Source organism: Marmota monax, unplaced genomic scaffold (genome assembly GCF_021218885.2).
Source record: "Marmota monax isolate L192 unplaced genomic scaffold, Marmota_monax_Labrador192_F-V1.1 WCK01_AAM20220418_F8-fsc00019, whole genome shotgun sequence".
Classification (NCBI taxonomy): domain Eukaryota; kingdom Metazoa; phylum Chordata; class Mammalia; order Rodentia; family Sciuridae; genus Marmota; species Marmota monax.
This window is the reverse complement of record NW_026695242.1, coordinates 10,376,971-10,401,619: the sequence shown is the minus strand read 5'-3', so window position 1 is coordinate 10,401,619 and position 24,649 is coordinate 10,376,971. Positions and strand designations below refer to the sequence as shown.

Below are 24,649 nucleotides of genomic sequence, written 5' to 3'. Positions count from 1 at the left end.
TTATGTGCAAATGATATTTAATGAGGGCCGGGGGATATCAAAACAGAAGGAATACTAAATTTTAGTTCTTACTCATGGAAAATCCAGATGAAGGGAAAATGCACTGAGTGAGGTATATTTCTAGTTTTTTTGAGACACAGAGTTTCTAAGTTACAGAAGCCAGCCTCAAACTTGTGATCCTCCTGCCTCAGACTAAAGAGTAGGTGGGATTTCTAGGTATGTGCCACTGTTCCACACCCAGCTTCAACTTAGACTTTTTAATGCAGTGTGTTTAATGTGGCAGAGTTTAGTTTTGATTTGTTTACATAAACTTAAGAAATTATTTGTATTGATATTAGTTTTTTCTTAATTATTTTTTTAGTTGTCAATGGACTTTTATTTTATTTATTTATATGTGGTGCTGAGCATCGAACCCAGTGCCTCACACATGCTAGGCAAACACTCTGCCACTGAGTCACAACCCCAGCCCATGATATTACAGTTTTTGACCTTTCACATTTTTCAAATGCACAACTTATTAGAAGTGTAATATACTTGTGTAAGGTATAATTTAGAGATTCAAAATGATAGTCTCTTCTTGTAGTAATGACAGTCATGGCACGTCATAATGGTAGTACATGGCTCTAGCTTACATAAACCCAAGGAGTGTGTGTATGTGTTTAACAATGTTTCCATGTAATTCAAGACCCTATTATTCTTGGGAAGTTTCTTTAACATGCTTTCATACTACCTTCTTTCTCTCCTGTAATGAAGCCAGGGAAATGAGAAGGATATTTCAAATATATCAGATGTGTCTTTTTATAAATGGGAGGACAAGAGCAGACAATCAGATGCCAAAACAGAGAATTAAATGGTTTTATATCAGTAAATCAAATAGGTAAACACAAGAAACATGAGTCAAACTCCTTAATTCTGTATTTGTCTTACATCTGGTGGCTTTATCACTTAACTCAGACTTTCTTAAATAGCTGTGAAATCCTTGTGCAGTAGAATATAGGTGATTTGTGATTAAATGAACATAATTTAGTAGTGTAAGCTCCCCATTCTTTTGTGACCTTGGGATTGATGTATGTTTAGTAGGCACTCAACCACTGAGTGAGTTACACCTCTAGCCCAGTTTTTTCCTTTTCTTTTAAAAAATAGGGTTCTTACTTTCTAACTTGGGCTGTTCTTGAACTCTTGGGCTCAAGTGATCTTCCTGCCTTACCTTCCCAAATAGTGGAACTATAGGCCCAAGTTACCATACCTGGGTTTCTCTGCCTTAAAAGCTTTATTTATTTATTTTTGGTACCAGGGATTGAACCCAGGGGCACTTAACCACTGAGCCACATCTTCAGCTATCCTCCTGTGCCTCAAAAAAAAAAAAAAAAAAAAAAAAAAAAAAAGTTGTAGATACACACAATATCCTTGTTTATTTAGTTTTTTTATGTGGTGCTGGGGATTGAACCCAGTGCACCATGCATGCAAGGCAAGTGCTCTACCACTAAGCCACACCTCAGCCCAGCTTTTTTTTTTTTTTTAATGTTTATTTTTATGTGGTGCTGAGGACCAAGCCCACTGCCTTCCATATGCAAGATGAGCACTCTACCACTGAGCTATAACCCTAGCCCTCAGTCCCACTTTTTTAAATTTAGTGAAATAGGGTCTTACTAAATTGTTTAGGGCCTTGTTGAATTGCTGAGGCTGGCTTTGAACTTGGAATTCTCCTGTCTCAGCCTACCAAGACGCTAGGATTACAGGCTTGTGCCTGTGGGGTAATAGAGTAGTGTTGGTAATAGGCAAATATGGTTTTTTGAAAATGTAAAAAAAGTTTCTGGTAAGTAGTGTAGAATATGTCTGTATGGCTTTTAACCTTTGTATCAAGAGCTACTTCAGTACAACGGTAACCTAAACACCTGTGTGCCAAGAATTAAGTAATGACATTATTCCCATTCTCTACAGAGAAGGAAATTGAGGTCAAAATGGAAAGTTACAAGATTGCTCAGAGGTAACCAACCTGGCAAGATCAGAAACTGGGATGCTTTAATGCTTCTCACTTGTTCGATATCTTTTTTTACTTTTTAGTTGGACACAATACTTTTATTTTAATGTGTGCTGAGGATTGAACTAAGGCTCTTGAAGTGCTCTACTGCTAAGCCACAACCCCAGCCCCTCGATAGCTTTTTGATGAAATGTAATGACTTAATGACTTTTCAAGTATCTTTTTTTTTATTTGGAATTCAGGCTTTTTTTTTTTTTGCAGGATGCATTTGTTATGATTTTATTAGCTCACCTTCAATTCCTAACTTTCTTTTTACCCTGTTTTTAGGTTCCATACCACACGAAGTGCCTCAGATATTAATTAATAGGGAACCTCTGCCTCATCTGCATTTTGATGTAGAACTTCTTGGAGACTGTGATGTCATAATTAATGAATTGTGTCATAGGTTAGGTGGTGAATACGCCAAACTTTGCTGTAACCCTGTAAAGCTTTCAGAAATTACCGAAAAACCTCCACGAACACAAAAAGAGTTGGTCCATTTATCAGAGTTACCACCAACACCTCTAAATATTTCAGAAGAATCAAGTTCACCAGAAAGAACTTCACCACCAGATTCTTCAGTGATTGTTACACTTTTAAACCAAACAGCGAAGACTAATGATGATTTGGATGTATCTGAATCAAAGAGTTGTGTGGAAGAAAAATCACAGGAAGTACAGACTTCTACTAGAAATGTTGAGTGTGTTAATGTGGAAAATCCAGATTTGAAAGATGTTGGTTCCAATACTGGTGAGAAAGGTGAAAGAACTTCAGTTGCTGAAACAGTGAGAAAGTGCTGGCCCAACAGACTTGCAAAAGAACAGATTAGTAAGCGGCTTGATGGTAAGAAATTTTGTTGGAAAGTATGATTATTATAAAACTTTTTTTTTTTTTTGGTGGGACAAACTAGCAGTTTGGGCAGGTTAGTTGATTAGGGAAGCTCCAAGTGTTTCGCTGCTGAGCTGAATCCCCAGCCCTGATTTGGGTAGCTTTCCATAGTTGAATTGAAAATTGTGTGAAGTTCAGAAGTCAGACGGGTAAATGTAGTGGTATCTTACATGATACAGGAAAGAGTGAAGAGTGTTTGCTTTTAATGGTATGCTATATGTTGTTTCTCCAGGGGATGGGAAGAAAAATGGAAGATAAATATTGAGAATAGGTTTATATTATATACTCTGCCACTGAAAACTCTTAACTGGTAGAAATGATTTGTTTGTATGCTTAATGTGGGTCAGTAACTTCATACACATATCTAACATTTAATTTTAAACTAACACATGAGGTAGGAAGTATTATTACTTCCCTGTTTCAGGTGGGAAAATGGAAGACCAAGAGGATTATGTGCAACATCATACAAGGTAACAACTAGGAAGTGCACACAGAGCCAGATTGTATTCCAGGTCTTTCACCTCAGAGGCTGTTCTCTTAACCACTACAATGTACAGTCTCAGATCTGGAAAACATATCATGATTCTTCTCCACTGAATATCAGGAATAGCATCTATCCTTTTGATATATGCAGAATATCAATTAGTATTAACACAAGTGAGAAAAGCTGCTTTTTGAAGGGTGATGTTGTTTTAGTAGAAGTAGCACACATGGGAAGGTCATAATTTAATCAATGTAAAAATAGATATTTGCTTTAACTTAGGCCTAACAGTTTTGCACACCTTCAAACATAATACACGTTTACATAAAACTTGTTGATGGTATGGAGATTAAGTGTTCTAGTCGTATGTAAATTTTTAGTTCACCTGAAGTTGTTTTGGGGCCTTTTCCCTATAAGTTATAAATGATGCTGAGGCAGATCAGAGTTGACTAGTGGGTACAAGAAGTAGGTTCTACTTGGAGACTAGGTTATACCAGGGGATTGAACCCAGGGGTGCTTAACCAAGGAGCCATATCCTCAGCCCTTTTAGAGACAGGGTCTCACTGAGTTGCTGAACTGAGATCCTCCTGTCTCAGCTTACCTACCTACTAGGATTACAGGCGTGTGCTACCACACCCGGCTAGAAGGCTAATTTTTTAGTAGAGTATTAAAATAGAAGTCTAGTACTGGAATTTTCCTTGAAGATCTTCTGTCAGATTCTTGGTCATACGTAACTCTTTGCCCAGGAATTATACTTGATTAGAGTAAAATCAAGTATGAGTCTTGGTAACTAGTACTTCCCCAATTCTTCAGTGAGGCTAGGGCAGAATATAATGTTTTTAAATCATGAGCTAAAATTATAGAAACAAAAGTGTGATATAATCATATGCTGGGACCCATTTAAAGGCTCCTTGTTTCCTACCATTTAATTCACAAGAGCAGACAAAAGCCTCCTTTTGCACATAAAATGCTTCTTTTTAAACACTGAACATGACCCAAGTGCTGCTAGGGGTTTTCTGTCTTGCCACTGGAATAAAAGTACTTGACTTCCTACTCCAACCATGAAAATTAATACTGATGTCTTAGTTTCTAACTGTGCTTTGAAATAAGTGTTTTTCACAATATGTAGCAGACTGTCACATCAGTTTTGGATTATGGTTCAGTGACAGAGCAGCATTTGCCTAGCAGAAGCACTGGGTTAGAGCCTTAGCACCATATAAAAAGTCATTCTGTCCATCTCCAAACAAAATAAAAACCAAAAACCCACACACATCTTAAGGAGTTCTTCTTGACCTAGTGTCCATGGCTTAAGGGGAGGAAATGAGCTTCTTCTTGTCGTCATTAACCTATATCTACAGGACTCTGAGATTCTGGGGGCCCTGGGTTCAATCCTGAGCACTAAAAAAAAAGTACAGGTTTCTTAGAGTGGGCGGTGGGGCTATCGATGCCAGTATCTAAAAACTGCATTCTGAATGGTGGGGAGATGAAGATATTCACAGTATATTAAGTAGCAAGCTGGAAAAAAGATAAATGGAAATGTTAGATGAAATACTTCTAAAACGTGCTTTAGAGAAATTTTATTTAATGAATTTGAATTGGGTATCTAATTTCAAATTTCTTAAAAAGGAATTGTTGAATGATTTCTCTCTCTTCATTTTTAAATCAGGATTAAAATTATTTCATTCTCCACACGAGGAAACAGCTACCTGTACAAAGAACTAATATTTCAATCCAGGACTCACAGTTCTTGCTTTAAAACAAAATTAATGTCTAGTGATAAAAGGCAGATAGAACCTACACTGGACTCTAGACTGTCCAACTAGACTGAACTAAGTCTAACATTTCATTTATTACTGTATTTCAGGTAATCAATATCTGTTTTTACCACCAAATCGTTACATTTTCCATGGCGCTGAAGTATATTCAGACTCTGAAGATGACGTCTTATCCTCTAGTTCTTGTGGCAGTAACAGTGATAGTGGTACATGTCAGAGTCCAAGTTTAGAAGAACCCATGGAAGATGAAAGTGAAATTGAAGAATTCTACAATGGCCTGGAAGATGATGCTGATGTTCCGGAAAGAGCTGGAGGAACTGGATTTGCAGATGATGGAGGCGATCGAGAGGCAGTTAATGAAGCTATATCCATAAAACAGGAAGTAACAGACATTAACTATCCAGCAAACAAATCATAATGTAATAATTGTCCAGGTACAGGAATTGTTCCACCAGCATTAGGAACTTTAGCATGTCAAAATGAATGTTTACTTGTGAACTCAATAGAGCAAGGAAAACAGAAGGTGTAATATTTATATGGACTGGTCAAGTAGATTTTTTTTTCATGGATAATTTTTTAACTTCCATTCCTGTACTTGTACACTCAACACTAACTTTTTAAAGAAAGGTACTAAGTATCTTTAGTCAGCTGTTGGTCATGACTTTTCTTTTAAAGTTTCATTTGTATGATACATCTGTATGTATGTATGTATAATTTTGTTTTTGCCTAGTGAGTTTCAACATTTTAAAGTTTTCAAAAAGCCATTGGAATGTTAAATTAATGTAAAGGGAACAGCTTATCTAGACCAAAGAATGGTTATTTCACACTTTTCTTTGTAACATTGAATGGTTTGAAGTCCTCAAAATATCTGTTCTGCTGATCTTTTGATTCTTTAGCACAATTACCTATTTTTAAACACTGGCATTTTCCAAGACTTATGGCAGCTAACTTTTTTAAAATTAAAAATGACATGCAATGTAAGTAGAAAGTCAGAAATATTCGGGAGAGCACTCAGTTGTCATTACTTTTTCAAAGTAAGACTTTGGTGCTAAGAGTTTCAGGAGTATTGTATTTATTGTTCAATTGAAGATGGCTTTTGTACTTCCTACAGACATGTAGTGACGTCTATATTGGCTCATAAAACTAACCTAAAAAAAAAAAAAACAAGTGAATGCTTTGGAAATGTTTCAGTTGCTCTAGAAACAATAGTGCCTGCCTGGATCTCCTTAGTTTTGAAATATTTGCCATTGTTGTTTAAGTACCTATCACTGTGGTAGAGCTTGCATTGATCCTTTTCCACAAGTATTAAACTGCCAAGATGTGAATATGCAAAGCCTTTCTGAATCTGTAATAATGGTACTTCTACTGGGAAGAGTGTAATATTCTGGACTGCTGTTTTTCCATTAATGAAGAAAACAACAGGTCCCTGATTACAGTTCCAAAGTAATAAGATGTTAATAACAACTCAGCCAGAAAGTACATGTCTCCTGTTGGGAGGATTTGGTGTAACAAATACCAAACTGCTAGCCTGGTATTATGGGGAGGAACCTTTAACTTGTAATAGCAGAATAGTTAATGAATAAAAAACTAGTTAACATTATTTAAAAGCTTAGCCTGCCTTAAAACTAGAGATCAACTTTTCAACTACAGAAGCTTCTCCTATTTTATAAAGTCACAGAAAACATTTATTTTCCAGACCTTTTTTTGAACATTACCCCCAAATTATATTCTTATGTTGGTTTAGTATTTATTACAATAAAGAGGGTTTGAAACATAGCTGTTCTTTATGAAAAAAATACCCAGCTAGGACCATTACTTCCAGAGTAGAAAATTATATTGAATGGCCATTTCCCTACCTAAAAGATGTCTCAATCTGAACTTATTTGGCTACATTAAAGAATGCAGTATATTTAGTTTTCCATTTGCATGATGTGTTTGTGCTATAGATGATATTTTAAATTGAAAAATTTGTTTTAAATTATTTTTACAGTGAAGACTGTTTTCAGCTCTTTTTATATTGTACATAGTCTTTTATGTAATCTACTGGCATATGTTTTGTAGACTGTTTAATGACTGGATATCTTCCTCCAGCTTTTGAAATACAAAACCAGTGTTTTATACTTGTACACTGTTTTAAAGTCTATTAAAATTGTCATTTGACTTTTTTCCTGTTAATTTACATTGTTTATAAGTTATATAACATTTTAAAATTTTGCAGGATTTATACAGTTTTGAGGACTGTATTTATTAGATGCTGCCTGCCAATTTATAAAGGTCTGACTGAGCCCCATACTGATTGTGCTTGATTGTACTATCACCAAAAGTTAGTATTTCAACTGTTGTCTAAGGCATAGTGGTGGCACAGACCTGTAATCCCAGCAGCTTGTGAGGCAGGAGAATTGAGAGTTCAAAAGCAAAAGTGAGGTGTGTGTGAACCCGACTCAGTGGTCGAGTGCCCCTGGATTCAATCCCCAGTTACCGCCTCCCCAAGAAGTGGTTTGTCCTAAAAAACTCCTAGGCTCAAGGTTATCCTTCAAAAGCGGCCTTAGCTTCCAAGTGGGATTCCAGGCATATGACATCATGCCCAATAGCCCACATCAACTTTTGAGGCTTACCACAGAACCTTCTTAGTCCAATCCATTATAAGTTTTTGAGATAGTACTTAAATTTAAGAGGCTGAAAAATGCACATTAGAATGCATGTAATGAATAAAGACTTGACTGGCAGTTTCCTGTTCTCAGGTGTCATACCTTCCTCCCCAGACAACTTGCTAGGCAGATTTAACAAAAATAGTGCCCTTGTTCTGTCAGCCCTAGAGAAATTAGCTTTAATCCCCAATTAATCCCTGACATTCCACATACGCACAGATTGGAAAGTATCAATGACTTAGCAATACCTAGTTTAAGCTGTTACTCAACACTATACAGCTATTTTAGTTTCTGTATATACTCTTTCACTTGATAGTAATACCCTATTTTGAATGAAATACGACAGATTTTTGTTTTTCTTAAACTCCTAAACCTATAAGCTAGGAGTGTGTGTACACCAAATGGACAAAGATCTAAATAAGCCACTCAGCCTTAAACTCAAAGTAGGATACTTCAATGATGAAGAAATGGTCTCCTTTTTAGACTGGTAATTAATACTCACCTGAGGAAGTTTAGAACGCCTCCCCTCTTAGGAATATGAATACATATTTAACTGGCACAAAGCAGGGCTTGTACTAAAAAGCACCCCCAGGTAGTTCAAAAGTATAGTCAGGTTTGAGAAACAAAGAAACAGAACTGACATTAAAAAATCAAGTTATTGTTTATAATAAAGTTTTTTATTTACAAACAGTGCAGTGCTGAGAATCAAACCCAGTGCCTCATACAATCATGCTAGGAAAGTTCTATACCACTGAGCTATGGCCCTACCCCAGCCTTTCTGACTTTTAACACTCTTTCTAAGGTCAGTCTGAAAAGGAAATATTCTCACAAAATAAGCCTGTCTGCTCCATTTGTTTTCTGAAATATTTGAGAGTTGGGACTGTGGCTCAGTGGTAGAGTACTTGCCTAGCATGTGTGAAGCACTGGGTTCAATTCTCAGCACCAGGGAAGGGAGAGGTTTGGGCTTATAAGCAAACACTGCCAAGCGCAAGGAGCTAAGGATATGTGAATTCTTTAGCAGAGGAGGTGAGTGAAACTATCACAAGGAGCTTTGGATGGCCAAAATGCACAAGGGCTGGGGAGGGGGCTCAGAAGAGGAAATATTCGACCTTGCCTTCAGACAAGTTTACCCATGCTCTTCATGGTATAATTACACTTTGATTCTGGACCTTTTGCTAAACTAAACAGTAAAAATCTATAAGGGCAAAAATCTGTTAGGAAACATTGATACTACAAACTATATAAATGGATCCTGTAAGAAGGCTACCACCCTGACATCTGTGTAGAGAGAAAAGTATTTTCAAGTTTAGCTAACTCAATAACCAGTCTATGACAACAAATTCAGTATTTACCTACCTGCTACTCTGATTTACAAAGCAAAGGAGATTTTTCCTAATTTTATAAAACAAACAGCAATTTGAAAAATCTTCAATGGCATATTATTTAATCATGAATCTCTTGTTGTTAAAGCTGCTATATTACAGACTGTAACTGAGGGAGAAAAAAGTTATCACTTACCCAAGTTAAGCTTTGTACAGGTGTGATCACAGATAAACTGCAATGTTCTTGATACAGAACTCCATGTTAATCCAAAGTGGCTGCTTTTTCACAGATGAGCTTCATAGCATACAAAGGTTACTAATGAAAAAAGCACCTGACACATACTTTGCATTTGGAAAATCACCACCCTCAAGGAATGGGTGCAGAGAAATGGTAATATTACCAGGTACATGGAAAAATTCCCATAGGAAAGAATGCCATTTCAAGGAAATCACCTTAAGAATATTGTTTTTCAGTGCTTTACCTATAAAAATCGCCTATAATTTTTTATGTTTTTGTTTTTTTTTTTAAGTTAAACTTCTGAAAAGTACGGGTCTGTGATTCCTTAATGAAGCCCTTGTGCTTGTTTGTATTTTGGAATTATGAATTTTAGCAAATATGCAGTACTATGCAGGGGTTCCTAGTCCCAATTGGTGAATAGTATAAATAGCCAACAGTTCTGATTAGGTCTGTTATAAAATGTAAAAAAAAATTTCAGGGTTTTTTTATTTTGGAATTATAAAGAGACTGCACCTCTACCAAACAAATATAAAGGAATAGGAACAATTCAAATGTAATAAACTCCCTGAGAGCCCACTTTTTGAAGAATTTTGAATCTTACGAGAACCACTGAAAGTTTAAATATCAAACCAATAAATTCTTTATTAAACAGTTTTCACGGCATATTTCTATAAATTTAAAAAATAAATATTTGCATTATAGCAGAAAGTCACATGTATTGCATCAACTCAACTTGCTTTTACAATTTAATGACATGAGATAACTAAGCATCAGCACCATAAAAAGATTTGTTTCTGAAAATTCAAGGAAATAGTTCTTAAGTACTAAAAATTCTGACTAAATACTAACCCACAGAATCAATAATTTTGGAAGCTAAAAATCCAGTGACTGGTTTTCTTACTAGCCAAAGTTTCTCTATGGCAACTATAGAGACAAAGTTCTTCCATTTCTAAATATAAATAAGCTTTTTGATAACCTCCCATCTATCAGCATCTCAAGATTCACAAAAGAGGGCAGAACTACAAGTTTTTTAGTATAACTCCTATCTGTAAACTCAAGTTTGCACATACATTTATTCTAGGGAAAAAAAAAAAATCACACTGTGTTAGAAACATGCTTTAAAAAAAAAAAAAAGTGTAATGGCGATGGAACCTAGGGCCTCACACATGCTAGGCAAGTGCTCTAACACTGAGTTATATATATGCCCAGCTCAGATAAGATTAATTCATAATTTTTAACCCTTAAGAGTCAGCTCAGTTCAATTACAACCATAGAAACTGTACTGGTATCAGAACATAACTATTTTATTACAAAACATTATTTACAAAATGGAAAAATAATCAAATGACTATTTCAGGCCAAAGTTAAAGGCTTTCCACCCAGTGATTGAAGAAAAATTAAGCAACATTTCCATGCACTCACAGATCATTCTTGAAATATGCACACTCTTAAAATTTATGTTAGTAAAACTTTAATGTATTCACAATATTTGTATGTTCATGAGGAAGATGGGGAAAAATTCATGGTTCTGTACAATAAGTTTAATATTAACAGTTCATTTTTCTTTTAATATTTTTTGGCTTTCATGAATACTCATAGCATTAAACATTTTGCAAGTAGGAATTATAATAGTACCTGACACTTTGCTGAATTCATCACCACAAGAAAAACACAAGTGGTTTAATGCTTATGCACTAAACTAAATACTCTGAAGTTATATTAAACTGAAGCCTTCATTGTGATCAATAGCTTGGATCAGTTTACGGCGTAGAGTTTCTTTTTCTGAATATTTTGGAAGATCTAGAAGATTAAAACAGGTGTGGGAAACTGGGAGATATTCCTCACCACCTCCTGTTGACTGGATGACTAGTTTCAGACTCTTCATACCAAGAATAGGAATGCGATCGCTACCTGTCAAAAACACTGCCAGGGGGGGAAAAAATCATTCACACAACAGCATATAGTAGCTAAGAATACCTAGTGCAGTTCTATAGCACAACTTTATGTGAACATCTGCTTCCAGAATTTGTGGAAGATTTTCAAAATGCATACTAATTACCCACCTATACACTTTTTTTTCCTTTAAAAGTATAATCTTAATATTGGTATACAGAAAGTGTTCAATAAACATTTGATGAATTAATGACTACTACTACTGACATTCTTTGAAACATTAATGACTACTGTTACTGACCTTCTTTTGGGAAGAGCCATTTAGAACTAGTTAAAAAGCCAAATAAAAATGCAGGTTTTTAAAAAAATATATTTTTAAAGTTGTTGATAGACCTTTATTTGTTTGTCTATGTTTGGTGCTGAGAATGGAACCTAGCGCTTCACACATGCCAGGCAAGTGTGCTACCGCTGAGCCCCAGGCCCAGCCCAAAACGCAGTTAAAACAAAAACATATACCCTTCTCTATTTGTTCCTGTTACTTTTGATAGAAAATTGTTAACAGTGAGCCAAAACTCAAATTGTTTTTCCAAAGAATAATAATTTACTATCCTTATGATACAGGATGCATCAAGCAAGATTCATCCTGATATTTGGCAATTCTCAAGAAAAGAAAAGATATCAAGAAAAGATAGCCAAAATGTTCTTGGCAATAGCAGGGAATACTAAAGGAATGTCACTGATTGAGAACATAAATTCTGACAACTTTTTAAAATAGGGCCGGGCACAGTGGTGCACACTTGTAATCCCAACGACTTGAGAGACTGAGGCAGGCAGAAGGATCACCAAGTTTGAGGCTAGACTTGGCAATTTAGCAAAACCCTCAACAACTTAGCGAGACTCTGTCTCAAAAAAATAAGAAGAGATAAGGATGTACCTCGGTGGTAAAGTGCCTGGGGATTCAATCCCCAGTACTACTCCCCCCGAAAAAGGTCAAACTTCAATTGGACTCAGATTTTAACGAGATGAAAAACACAACAGACATGAGGCTGTAGATGAAGGAACTAAGGTCTGGAGAAAGAAAAAAAAAAAAAAGATACTTTCTACAGAAATTCCCAGAAATGTGGAATCAAAGAGAAAAAGAAAAGAGCAAACATAGAAAAGAGCTAGATTGTCTAAAGATCTTTTTAGAAATCTAAAAGGATTCTACAATCCCAGTTTATTTTGATTCCTGGTTTTTATTTTTAAATTTTAGTTATAGATGGACACAATGTCTTTTATTTTGTTTATTTATTTTTATGTGGTGGTGCTGAGGACGAAGCCCAGTGCCTCACATGTGCAAGAGATAGACAAGTGCTCTGCCTCTAAGCCATAACCCCAGCCCCAATTCCTGTTTTTTTTTCTAAAAACCAACAATATTTTGGAGGCAAACTGAACTTGGCCTTTGAGATAAAAGAAAACAAGCAATTAAGATGATAGTTCATATTTTAAAGTAAAAATTATTCCAATTTAAGATTTTTAGAAAAATACTATGAAAAAAATCTAATCCAAAGAGAATCAGTCAATATTCTATGAGAATTAGTTTAATATTAAGATTCCCACCTCATAAAATATGAAACTAGAAATACTTACACAGGAATTGTTTTTTCTTTTCCAATGGTAATTCATGAAATACTTCCCAAAAAATTTTTATCGTAGGATGTTCTGCCCAATACTCCCCTTTGTATTCTGTATTCTAAAAACAATATAACCTCTTATTAGGATTAAGGAATATTAGTTTTGTCTTAATTTGGCAAATTGAATTCCTTAGCCCATAAAGACACCATGGTCCAGGAATCTGAAATGTGCAATGCAGATGATTACCCAACATTTCCTGGGCATTTTGCAATTTGACACTCTTATATTCCAGGAGAAAAAGAAAAACAGATGAACCACCAGAAACCTTTTCCAAAAACAAGATAGGACTATAATCTTTGTAAGTAATTATGTGAATAAGGATAAACTAGAAATACGAAAATAATGTTCAAGGATTATTGAATTTCCAACATGGAAATTACCTATAATTAAAATTTTTTTTAATTATCTGTAATTAAAAAATTTTCTTTTACTCCTGAATAGAAGTCATGTTATTTTTACATTGTATTTCTCCTTTACAAAAATGCTACTAAGAGCAACACTAATAATTTTCTGTGGTAGTTTCAAGGATAGTCCTCAATAAGCCTCCTGGTATTCGTGTTCTTGTGTACTACCACATTCCACATTGAATGGGCCTGACCTATGTAATCATTAGGGAACTTGATATGAAAAATGTATGACTTATCAGGTTAGATCATAAACAATAAAAATAACCCTCTGTGGCTACAGTCACTCTTTCAGATCACACTTATGGGGGGACATTTCGTGAAGACACTCAAATAGCCCTACTATGGACAGACATCATTATGGTGCCAACAGCCATATATGACTATGTATCCTTGTTGAAATGAATATCCTTTATCAAGCCTTTGGATGGCAGTGGCGCCAGTCAATATTGTGACTATACCATCATCAGAAATCCTGGAGCCAAACTACCTAGCTAATCCATTCCTGACACAAACTATGTAAAATAATGTTTTCTCTGTTCTTGTTTTCAAGGTTTTTTTCTTTTTTAAATAATAGGGATTGAACCCACAGGTACTTAACCACGACCCAAGTCCTTTTTTATTTTAATACAGGGTCTCAATAAGTTGCTGAGTCTGGCTTTGAACTTGCAACCCTCCTGCTGCCTTAGCCTCCGGAGTCTCTAGGATTATAGGCATGTGCCACCATGCCTGACAAATGTTATTTTTGGACATACTGTTCCCTTAGGCATAGGCAATATAGAAAAGACTTCTTCAACAAGCTAATTTCTACTTATTTTTTAGGGCTCAGATTAAAATGTCACCTAGTTCAATCACTGATTTATTCAACTGATTTATAATGAGTTTATTAAAAGTTTTGGGCTGTGGGGAAATTCCAGTGAATGAAGTCCTGACTTACCTTGCAGAATTTCCCATCTAATGAGACTCTTTTCCACATTTAACAAGCATGGTTAAGTTCCTCCGTATGTGCTATTCACTAAACCCTTACTCTCCCCTTGTATTCATCACAACTCAATTAAAAGTAGTTAGCTTCCTTATCAGAGGGCAAAGACTATGTCTCAATCTTATTGACTATCATCTCCCCAATCTCTTACATAGGACCTCATTAGAGGCTGAATAAATATTTGCTAATGGGTTTCTTGTATTTTGGGCTCTTGCTATTTGTAGCTATGACTATCTCAAATGGTGCAAAATAATTATCCAAATGTGCAAAATAATTAATGTACTTCCAAACAATTTGAGAAAATAACTTGATTTCTAAGTGATGTTAAATTTATTAACTTGTTTGAAGTTACATTATGAACATGTCAGTGGGGATGAAGAAAGACAGGTGGATGACTGAAGATCACTCTTATACCTCTAAATTGTATGGGGGAATGCTGATTTCCTGGGCTAAACTATCTTCCCATTTTTTTAACTGAGTTAAAAAAAACCATATATTTTAAAACTGTAAGAAATGCACGTATCCATTTACATCTTAAACATCTGTAAATATACAGTTCAGTAACATTGAGTAATTCACACTGTTGTGCAATCACCACCACCATCCAGATCTAAAATTCTTTTCATCTTTTAAAACTGAAACTCTGTCTGACCATTAAACAAGAATTCCCTACCTCCCTCTTCATTTACAGATTTTTAGATGAACATAATACTTGGGATTAGGATTGCTAGATCATATAGCAAATACGTGTTAACTGCCAAACTGCAAAAATTATATCAGAGGAGGCTATATTAATTAGAAAAATGATTGTTAACCTTATTTTGTTTTTTTAAATTTTTAGTTGTAGTTGGACATAATCTTTATTTATTTTTATGTGGTGCTGAAGATTGAATCCAGAGCCTCACACATGCTAGGCGAGCACTCCACCACTGAGCCACAACCCCAGCCCATAACCTTATTTCTTAAAGCTGACCTAATCTAGCAATTTTACTAAATGTTAACTGAAGAAATACTTGAGAATTACTTAGAGAAGAAGATTAAACTTTCCTAATTTTCTCCCTAAAGATAAGGCACCAGAAATGAAGATCATACTCATTATTTCTCTGCAAAAAATTAAACACTGAGATTAATCAGAGAAAAAATCTTATGCATTGCAAATGCTTTTCACAACGGTTTACAGAGACTGAGGCAGAATGAAAACCCACCATTTTGTCTGGGTCTTCTATTCTGCCTGTGGTCCAGATGACATTTTTCTCTATCTCTCTACCACCAAACCCACAAAATATAAAACTGCTACCCTCAATTCAAAAACAGTTTAATATTCATTATGGAGCAAAAACAGTAGAGTGTCCCTATAAAAATGAAGTAATTGTATAAAAATGGAAACTAAAAGGGCAGGACTTCTACCAATAAGCCATGGTCTTGGTCTTTCCATTTAAATAATGTCATAGATTTGGTTTTTTCCTACCTTTTCCAGTTCTTTCCAATCATAATTTGTATTTCCAATAACCATTGATTGTAGTTCATTAGGCTGGAAAAGCAGAAGAACTTTTCCTCCACAGACCTTATGAAAGCCAGCGTGAAAGGCATCAAATAAGGAAGCCACTGATTTATTGAATATGTAATCCACATAAGCATCAACAAACTCCTGCCTAGAAATAAAAATATACATACATGCATAAAAATCACTTATGTAGAACATATAATATAGTCTAATTAAAACTGTGCTCCTATGCCTTTTGCTACTTAACTATATAAAACAGAAAAAATATGAACAGGACTGACTCAAAGGGGACAAAGTTATTATAAATAAATCTATTAAAAATTAAGATATACCCATGAAGCATTCATAGTTCTTAGACTATTCCTAATAGAAAAATATCATTTGCTAATGAACAGAATGATATAAATGGCTAAAAAAATAATTTCAAAAGTCACAAATTAATGAAAATTTATAGTATCACCTCACATGCATTCCTAAAACAGTGATCTGTTACAAATATTGTGTGGCGAAAAAAATGAGAGCTTTGGGACTCAGATTATTTGACAGAGGAATCTTTCTCCTTGGACTCCAAGGAATCTCAACAAAAATTTATTTTCAAAAACAACCACCAAGTAGCAGGTATTAAATATTTTTTTAGGATAATTATTAAAAGACTATAAGTTTATTTTTCTTTAAATGTATGTGCAGTATACAGACACACATACACAGTTGATTGTCTTCTGTCTCTTAGGATACAAAAAATACTGTACAGAAAAAAGGGAAACTTCTTTACCCAGTAACTAGAATAACAAAAAATTTTAATCAATTTGTTTTGTTTTGCTATTCACAAACATTTTTATGAAGCAATTCAGTTAAACAAATAATGAGAACAGGCACTGGAGAATGATTTCAGTATTTCATATCCTTGTCTTGCAAATAATAGTGTTTCTGTAAATGGAAATATGAGTAAATTTAAGCATCTACAAATATTCTTACCCAGTTATAAAAGTAATCCAAAACTAAATTTATAAGTAGCAGAAAAACTGGCTAAAGGAGGCCATTGTAAAATAAAAACCTGGTGGGCCTAAGGAAAAACCAATAGGATACAATATTAGAGTCAGATGAGAAAAAAGTTAATTAGGTAAGGCATAATTTTACAATCCATCCATTTAGAAAGTTAAATTTCATCTATACTAATTACACCCTCAAGCACAAAAGGCTAAATAATTTTACATACTTTTTGTCAAAATTCTTAAAATAATTTCTCAATAATATAAATGAAATAATTTTCAGGAACTTTTTAAAAGCAGGAAAAAAAAAAAATCTAAACCAAAGTTTTTCAAAAACCTAAAAAAAAAAGCTAGAAGTGCTTCAAAATTTTTAATTAATTTTAACAGTTTTATTTTACAAGGTAGGACATATGCATAGTTTATTATTGGTAGTAATAATTCCAATAGCCAACATTTACTGAGCACATACATGTGCTAGATAGGTCCTATCTTAAAATTATTGCCTCACCCAAACCTCAAAATAACCCCATGAAGTACATATAATTGAGTATTCTATTTTACAGAAAAGAAGACTGAGGCATGGAGATATCAACTATCTATTTAAAGTCATATAGCTTCTAAGTAATCAAGTCAGGATTGCGCAGTCTGGCTGGGCACAATTCACTAGCCACTTATCAAGCAGAAACGAACTTTATTTTTAGAACACACATGCACCACACAAGCTCTTCAGGAATTCCCTCAGAGCCCAACTGCCACCACGGACTTCCCACAAGCCTCTCTACCCCCCACTCCTCCTGCTCTTAAGGCCGATTGGCCGGGTTGCGTGGGCGGAGCCAAAAGAGTCCCCCAATGAGCAGCTCCGTGGTCTGAAAGGGCAGGGAAACAGCCCAATGAGCATCACCACAGAGGAGCCAATCAGCTGGCAGCTGGAAGTTTGCTGGGGCCCTTTCGGCTGTGGCTCTCAACACAGGATTACAATGTTTGGATCATATCCCTAGCCAAACCCACTGTTAGCTTTGTCTAAAGACAAAATAGAAGAAAACAAAGTGCTTTCTGTCCTGCATTTATCTACCAGAAATTCCTGCTATTTGAAGCCAACATCGGCCTTGTTAACTCTTTCTTGCTATTCCTTTTGATATTTATCTTCAAGCATCTGCCAACATAGTTCTAGTGTTATTCTTTGATCTTTCAATCTTAAATGTTATATAATGAACTGAATACCTATTAGGAAAGGTAGAGATTTACTTTTTACTTAATTGCTCTGCTCTCATTTTTCCTCCCCCAAATTCTCATTTTATAATGATTTTGGTTCAGTATTCACTATTAACACTTTTATAATTACAAATATTATTCATAATTGAGCAGCAGGGTATTCTGTTTACCTTTTCTTTTTTTTATATGTAGTTTTTAAAATGTTTTAGTTGTAGTTGGACACAACACCTTTATTTTATTTATTTATATGTGGTGCTGAGGCTCGAACCCAGGGCCTTGCACATGCTGAGTGCTCTACCGCTGAGCCATAACCCCAGGCCCTGTGTTTACCTTTTCTTAAAACAAAAATTATAATGTGTTCCTTCATGTGCTGCTTTATCCCTAACTTCTCCCAAAACAATTGTCAATTTCCTCCATACTCATTCAAATATATCAGGTAGCATCAGTTGGATTTTTCTCCTAATTTCCTTCAAACTCTTCTCTTTGAGAAACTTCTACACAGCTTTTGTTCCTTCAAAAGAATCCTCTTTGCCTCTCTCTTATATTGTATCCTGTACCTTCCTCTATCCTGGTTTAATTACTTATTTTGGTTGGTACAACATATCTGAGATGGAGGCATCAGAAGTAGGTTCTATGAGAAGGTGCACATATGAAAATGTTTATATATAATGACAGAATACAGAATTAAAATGCTTTTTCTCCCAGAATTTAAATTTTCTAGCTTCCTAGTGTTGTTCTTACAAGTCTGATGATATTCTGATTCCTAATTCTTTGTATGTTGTCTGCTTTTTTTTCTCTCCTGGAAGGATTTAGTTTGTATATTTTGCCTTGGTATGTGTCTTTTTTTCCTACTTCCCCTGCTTTCAATCTTGAAAGGCTTCCCAAACTTCAGTTCTGGGAAGTTTCTGGGTACCATTTTCTTTGACAAATTTCATTCATTCCATTTCTTCCAATAAATTTTTCCTCTCAATTTTTAAAAGAATCCATCTGGATGTTGGCACCTTGAAGATACTGACTTCAGTTTCTTTTGAAGTTTATTCTTTATTCTGCATTGTTCCTGTTCCTTGACATTCTTTTTAACTGTTTTGGTCCTTCCTTAAATGTCTACTCACTGGCTAGCCATTCACATATAAAACATAGGCAGTTTCTTCAGAAAAAGATCTTCTAATACAAAGGGTCAAGAAAGAAGGAGCTGTAGAATTTCACGTCATCTCCCTATTTTCAGTTCAGCTCCTTTCCCATAGCTATGCCTAGGTATCTCAAACCACAGTCCCTTCAGTTGAATGTCTCTAAAAGATATATTTCTAATCTCCTGCCTAAGCTAGAGAAGGACATTTGCCAGGTTACTGGATGTGTTAAGGGAAAGGTTTCTAACTGCTTCTTTTAAAAATAGTTTACAAACTCCATGCATTTTGTAAAAGGATGTTTTTTACTCTTAGTGCTTCGGCCTTTGTTCTACAATATGAACTGGTAGTCTTCTTAGCAATTCTGCTCCATTCTACATTGCAGCTTTCTGGGTTTGCAATCTTTATTTTTTAGTTGTAGATTGTTATGTGGTGCTGGGGATCGAACCCAGGGCCTCACACATGTGAGGCAAGTGCTCTACCACTGACCTACAACCCCAGCCCTGGTTTGCAATCTTAACTAAGCACTATTTTCTGGCTTCCAAAACTGCATTTGCTACAATCTCCTCTCACTTTTCTTTGTTGTTTTTTTTTTTTTTATTTATGATCTTTTCATTCCTTTACTGATGTCTTAAGGGCATTTCAGGAGCAGAGGCATATTAGTTCTTCATTAAACAGTCCAAGTTTTACCTGAGTAAAAACTAAGGGTTGTGACATGTTTCTCGGGGGTGGAAAAAAAAAAAAAAGCCCTACAATTTTAATCACTCCCACTGATGCTGCTATAATTCACTTACCGATTTTGTTTGTTAACAGCTGTGTCTGCACCATTTAGAACCAGCTCTTTCACTTCTGTTGCACCAAAGTTTTCAACTGTGATCTATTAATTTAAATTTTTAAAAAAAGTCAATGTCAGACTCAAAACTTAGTATTTTAATAATCTACTATTATATTCTTCCTTTTGTCTCATGGATATAACTAATAAATTTGAGACAAAATTCTGCACCATCACTTATTTATGAATTCTGCTTAAAGCCACAACTAGGAATTTTCATACTCTAGTATTTTGATATCTTACTATGACTAATTATAAATTATCAAATGTTTGGTTACTTAAGCACAGGAAACAGAATAATTGTGAACAAAATATTTAGAACATAGTAGAAAATTAGGATATTTTCCTTAGAAGAGTGACTGAATCAAATTATCAGAATGTATTCAGCTTAGAAGAGCTATGCATTCTTCCCACATTACTACTATTCTCCCATATTACTCTATCTGCAAAATATGTTTAATCACAGGTGTTTGGCTATTTTGCAACTTTTATTTCTCATACTTGTCTAATTATTTTTTAAACAAACATTGCCATTCCCACTTCTATATCCTTCCTTTACTCCTTTTTTGGAATATTATCCTCTTTTATGAAAATCTAGCATCTGTAAAAATACTATGGTAGAAAAGGAATGATAAGTAAGAAATGAACACATTTCTGCTCTAAAGTTTACCAATCTAATAAAAAAGGAGAAAATGTGATATATAAACAATCATTACAATAAAATAATGCCATAAAACAAAATTTTACCAGACCACACAGGAAGGATAGCTTAATTTTACCTAAAACTTGTAGAAAGAAGGATGGGCAGTATTCTGAAAGACCAGAGGGGAGCAGGATTTCAGACTTAATACATCAATTTAATACATGGATAAATAGAGTAAACATCAAGTTCTGAAAATGTATGCCAAGAGGCTTAAAAAAAAATCAAAGGTATATGAAACAATTCTGTGTAATATGATACAATCTGGCATTAATGGAGAGATACAATGGAAGTTTTCCCATTGTTCTTTTTTTTTTTTTTTTAGAGAGAGAATTTTTTAATATATGTATTTTTTAATTTTTTTTTTAGTTTTCGGTGAACACAACATCGTTATTTTATTTGTATGTGGTGCTGAGGATCGAACCCAGCGCCCCACGCATGCCAGGCGAGCACAACATAGAATGTTCCTGATATCATGCAGCTAGTAGACAGTTGTGTAACATGGCATCTTATTATGGGTATTTTTTGGAAGCTATGCTGAGAATCAGGTTTCTAGTCTGAAATAAAAAATATGTATGTGTAAAAAAAAATAAAAATAGACTAAAGGCTTTACCATTTTTTCAAGTGTGAAATTCACAATATTTAAATGTTCCCTTCTGAAGTGCCTTATCATCATCCTTGCTGATTTTCTCTTCTTTAATTGCCAACTGGTCTATTTTTGGCAGATTCTCATTTGTCAATGGCTTAGTATGTGACTAGATCAGCCATTCAACATCCCTTTTTGCTAACTTAATAAAATTTTGCATCTTTTACAGGGTTTGCAATTTCATTTCCAAATAACATTGCAATGAATTTGCATACGTATCATACTAAATCATCCAACAGTGAGTAAGACAAAATGAGCAAGAAAACAGAAAGAAATTAATCTTTTAAGTTGCAAGGTTATTCATATTACAATAACCTCTTGCTTCTCTGTAAATGCAGAATCACAGATTCAAAAACAAACACTTGGATAAGGATCTTTTGCCTTTTTTTTTTTTTTTTTGGTGGTACTGGAGATTAAAGGGGCCTTGAGCTTGCTATGAAAATGCTATCCCTACTGAGCTATATCCCCAAGACCCAGGCTGACCTCAAACTTTTTTTTTTTTTAGTATTTATTGTTTTTAGTTGTAGTTGGACACAATACCTTTATTTTATTTATTTTTATGTGGTGTTGAAGATCAAACCCAGGGCCTTCCACATGCGAGGCAAGCACTCTACCGCTGAGCCACAACCCAGCCCCTGACCTCAAACTTCTGATCTTCCTGCCTATGCCTCCCCAGTTGCTGAGATTACAGGAGTGCTCCACCATTTCAGCATAATAATAAAGTACATAAGGTTTGAAGTCACATAGCTGGATTTGAGTACCCACTCTAATATATAATTATTAATTTTAGCTTCCTTCATCTGTAAAATAGGATGATATTAACCTCACAGGATTATTGAGGTTAAAATGGAACAACATATATATTGTGTCTAACACATAGCAAATGCTCAATAAATGTTAGCTAAAAGATTAAGAGTTGCATCTTCAAAATGAAACTACAAGGCAAAGCTGTTAAATAAAAGGGATGATGAATAATCAGACTAATTTATGTTTTTCATCTTACCGTAAAATTTAGACAAAATGTTTCCTCTATATCATCTTCTGGATAATCCAATAATTGTTGCATACTTCTGTAAAACAATGTATATTTCTTTAAGGTAAAATATCATTAAGTATTTTGACTATTTTGTTTGCATAAGTACGTATTTCTCATTCCCTTTTGATAAAATCCTTTCATTAATTTGTATTTTTACATTTGTTTCAGAACAGAGTATGCACACTGTCAAACTTACAAATAACGTTGGGGGAAAAAACAGGTTTTCTTTCTTCCTCTGAATAAAAAGACCATGTATCAACCCATTTTCAGCATTTGTTCTTATTTATATGTAATTTTTACTCCATTTTATGTAATAATTTTGAAAAAATTTTATATGTTCAAAGTAGAAATGAGGGTATAATCAGAGGTCCAAATAAATTATTTAACCACTCTCAGAAAACACTATCTTCATACATTTATTATCTGATATATGTAAAGTACTTTTAAATCACTAAAAATCAAGCACTGAAGACAAAACTTCAGACATTCACTGAAAAATTTAGTCTTTATACTGAAGATTAGTCTTTAAGGTAGAAAATTTTGATTTCGGTAATAGGATGTATATTCATTTATTTATAATGCAATTTATTTCAGAAATTTAATAGAAACAACAATATTAATCCTAGAAGGAAAATTTTCTGTACATTTCCCATTTCTTATCTCCCAAATCCTACCCTTGATACTTTTTTACAACTAACCTCCCAACATCAGGCATTAGTTCCTTCAAATCATCAAGGGATGGTTTCTTTTTCAGGAGTTTCTTATATAAAGCCAAAGGAAAATGGAGGTCCACAATAGTGAAATTATAAATAGCTAATCCACAGATAACACCAATCAAGTGGAACAAATCACTGTCTTCAAATGTCTAATAATAAATATAAGGAAAAAAAGGTTAGACTTATCTTCCAATTTTCTTCTGATTACAAATAGAAGAAAAAGTAATGAACAAGAAAAAAATTTCAAACACTGCATTAGTATCTCCATGGCATAATATCACTATTAAAAGTTCTCTACAACTTATATATATATATATGACTTCACCTTTTTTTTTTTTTGGGGGGGGGGCAGTTCCATGTCATGAAGTAATTAGTCTGGGAATGTATATAGTTCAGTGGTAGTACATTTGTCCGGCATGGGCAAAACCCTGGGTAACCCTGGGTTTGATTCTCAGCACTATTTAAAAAAAAAAAAAAAGCAACACTAAATTAAAGGTAAAATGGGCACTATAATATTTTTTTCCTGATTAAAAAAAATACATATTATTTGGAAAAAAAAAACACAAAAAAGAAAATATATCTACAATCTAGTCAACCTGAAAGCTGAAAGAGGGACAGGTGGATGCATGGGGTAGGGGAGGGTGTATTTGACCAGTATATATGCATATACAAAATCATCACTCTGAATCCATTAATATGTATGTTACTAAAATATTTCCATCTACTATAAATTCAGAAAAATAATTTAAAAATACTATATTCAAACTTTTATTTCATTTTTCCAATTACCCATGAGTATTTTCTTATGTCATTCATTAAATGTTCTTCCAGAACATGGTTTTTAATAGTTGCACATTACATCATGCAAAAAGTATGATGATTTGCTAAATCAGCTATTTTACTATAGTTGAAAATATAGATTAAAACAAAGCTTAAAAAATCAATTAATCAAAGTCTAACTGGGAGGCACACCTATAATCCCAGCAACTAGGGAGGCTGAGGCAAGGAAAATGGGAAGTTGAGACCAGCCTCAACTCAGCAAGACCCTGTCTCAAAATAAAAAATACAAATGGGCTACGATATAGTTCAGTGGTAAAACATCCCTGGGTTCAATCCCAGCATTGCAAAAACAAAACGAAAAGAAACCTGAAAGTACTTTTTTTTCCTCATGCTCAAAGAAGTAAAATATACACATAAAAAATTCTGTGAAAAGAATGATTAAGAGAATAATTTTTTTAAAAAATTTAGACTTGGGTTATAGACCTAGTTCAGTCACTAGCTAGCCTCAGTGTTTTCAAAGGAAGACAAATAGTCATGCATGATAACACACAACAGCAATCTCAGCTGGTCAGGAGGCTAGAGCTAATAAGATCATAAGTGAAGGCCAGCTCAGGCAATTCAGTGACACTCAAAAAGTGTTCAATTCTCAGCATCAGAAAAATTGGGGTAGGGCAAGAGCATCCTTTTTTACTGAAAGGGATCTTGTTTTGTTGCCCAGACTGGTCTCAAATTCATGGGTTTAAATTATCCTCCTGCCTCAGCTTCCAAAGTAACTATGACTACTG

The 24,649-nt window shown here is 34.4% G+C and overlaps 2 protein-coding genes across 10 annotated transcripts in view; one reads left to right on the top strand and one right to left on the bottom strand.

Annotated features, from left to right (window-relative positions):
• Sirt1 (sirtuin 1) overlaps positions 1 to 7,339 on the top strand; it is a 28,294-nt gene extending 20,955 nt beyond the window's left edge. For all 3 annotated transcript variants that reach the window (XM_046419907.2, XM_046419906.2, XM_046419908.2), the window contains 2 exons: positions 2,309 to 2,863; positions 5,254 to 7,339. In XM_046419907.2, the coding sequence (XP_046275863.1) occupies positions 2,309 to 2,863; positions 5,254 to 5,582 (884 nt within the window). In that variant the 3' untranslated portion in view covers positions 5,583 to 7,339. The remainder of the gene's footprint in view (positions 1 to 2,308; positions 2,864 to 5,253) is intronic.
• Positions 4,952 to 24,649, bottom strand: part of Herc4 (HECT and RLD domain containing E3 ubiquitin protein ligase 4) — a 120,887-nt gene continuing 101,189 nt past the window's right edge. For 4 of the 7 annotated variants that reach the window (XM_046419900.2, XM_046419898.2, XM_046419901.2 and 1 more), the window contains 6 exons: positions 23,067 to 23,233; positions 22,336 to 22,402; positions 19,949 to 20,031; positions 15,794 to 15,977; positions 12,895 to 12,997; positions 10,656 to 11,295 (listed from right to left, as the gene is read on the bottom strand). In XM_046419900.2, coding sequence (XP_046275856.1) covers positions 11,087 to 11,295; positions 12,895 to 12,997; positions 15,794 to 15,977; positions 19,949 to 20,031; positions 22,336 to 22,402; positions 23,067 to 23,233 — 813 coding nt within the window. In that variant the 3' untranslated portion in view covers positions 10,656 to 11,086. The other 3 variants (XM_058577951.1, XM_046419903.2, XM_046419904.2) reach the window with 3 other exon arrangements.